Here is a 1,877-nt window from a genome sequence, read left to right on the forward strand (position 1 = left end):
ACTTACACGCGATTAGTGCCCTCACACCCGCACACCCCGCACCACGCGCGCACACACACGCACGCACCACGGACTCGACATGGCCATGAACCAGGACCCGACGCGCTGCGACGCGCACTGCACATGCCTGCCGCTAACAGAAACAACAAGTTTTCCTTCTTCGTTGGCCCTAACATAAGTAAGGCGCACAACTATAGTCTGGTAAATATGACTTATTAATATGAACGGTCAAGGTTGCACCCTTGCAGGAACACCAGAATAAAAGCTAGCCCTAAAGTCTCAAGGGACCACATAACGGAAGACTGTCTATAGCATCTCTATCTATCACCATCAAATTGTTTTGCACTGCTCTGCAGAACATCTTAAGTTTGGGGTATACAATAGATCAAGCGGCGCAGATTATGACACCGATGGTTCTGGTTCTTTCCTTGTCCTCCCCATGTTTACAACCTTTGTCGCCAGCACGATGTTAGGCTCCTTGGTGTACATGATACAGTCGCGGAGAGTGTATATCCTGAGAGCGAGCGAGGATAGAGTTGAGGTCTTGATAGCTACTGTGAAGGAGGACCAGTACATACAATCATTCTTCAAGAATTCGGATTTTATCGCTCTCTCCAACATGCTGGTCGCCAGTACCATCTGGAATAGATACGATTAATCAGTACAGACCCTCTCAAGCATTTATTTTGTATGGAGAAGATGATGTTAGAGAGCTTTTAATATAATGGACAGGCACAAAAATAATAAACACTAGTCTATATTTTGTGTGGCACAAATTAAGGTGAATAAATAGATGATGAAGTCACCTCGGAGATTGATTCTGCACGCTTCACAAAAGAACGCCATGAACGCCTTCTCATTTGTTGAGACTTTGAGGCTCTGAAAGCTTCCTCAGGCAACGCTGCTTCTATATTAAGCAAATTTATCTTTTGTTGCTTCAGGATATGAGAGTTTCTTCCTGTAACCGGCCTCAGTGATGACTCCAGAACCAAGCCACCGTTAACAGCCAGCAATCTTGTTGGTTTGACTGCTGTTGAAGATGATGCTTCCTCACAGGAAGTAGTATCAGTATCAGGGGCTGGCTCCTTTGATTTTGACACAATTTCATCACCCATACTACCTGCATCACAATTTTGACCAGAATTTGACCCCTCTTGCCCATCCAGTCCTGGGTCACCGCTACCGTAGGCCGCCGCACCCGCACACCAGGGCGGCTGGGCAGCGGTGGTGGTGGAGGCTGGCGCATAAGCGGACCAAAGATGTGGATGCAGGATTCGGGGAACCCACGTTCGCAGGCGTCGCAAATAATGGTGGCCCGTGACAGCACGGCGAGGCCGCACGACGGGCGTGGGTTCTTCCCCCACCCCACTACTCCAGGGTGCTGCGCTGATGGGGGCACCTCCACCGACGAACCAGCTTAGAGAGCGACGAGAGCCACCATTATTTGCGACGGGTGCAATTATGGGCATAGCGATGGGGGAGGGAGGGAGGAGGAGGTTAGAGATCAAGAAAGGTAAACCGGAAGCTCATGAGCAAAGCGGGGCTGCGATAAGGGGAGGGATTTCTCCGGGGAGAAGCAAAGGAGAAGATATAGATGGGGCGAAGGAACACGTGGACGAGAGGCCAGGGATGCTTAGGTGGAGATGGGCTGTCAGTGAGTGATGCAGTGACGCGAGCTCTTTCGCCCGTGGAGCGGGGCGCGGTGCTCTACCGTCGGTTGGTGTTGGCTGCATCTACTGTCGGTTGTACACAGAGACAAAATACGTTCAGTGTAGTACTGGTAATGTATGCAAAAACAGCTTTTAATGTGTGCTTTGCTGTGATATGAGATATACACCGAAATCACTCATTAATGTCTACATTAATTGGCATTCATC

At 49.6% G+C, this 1,877-nt stretch overlaps 1 protein-coding gene across 1 annotated transcript; it reads right to left on the reverse strand.

Annotated features, from left to right (window-relative positions):
• Window positions 1-207: 207 nt before the first annotated feature.
• On the reverse strand, window positions 208-1,535 carry LOC119306888. The gene is made up of 2 exons (XM_037582991.1): window positions 807-1,535; window positions 208-639 (listed from the first exon to the last, which is right to left on the reverse strand). Exons 1-2 carry the CDS (start codon window positions 1,467-1,469, stop codon window positions 400-402), a joined length of 903 nt encoding a protein of 300 aa, XP_037438888.1. The 5' UTR covers window positions 1,470-1,535; the 3' UTR covers window positions 208-399.
• Between the last annotated feature and the right edge of the window lie 342 nt (window positions 1,536-1,877).

This window comes from Triticum dicoccoides, chromosome 5B, assembly GCF_002162155.2.
Source record: "Triticum dicoccoides isolate Atlit2015 ecotype Zavitan chromosome 5B, WEW_v2.0, whole genome shotgun sequence".
Lineage (NCBI taxonomy): Eukaryota > Viridiplantae > Streptophyta > Magnoliopsida > Poales > Poaceae > Triticum > Triticum dicoccoides.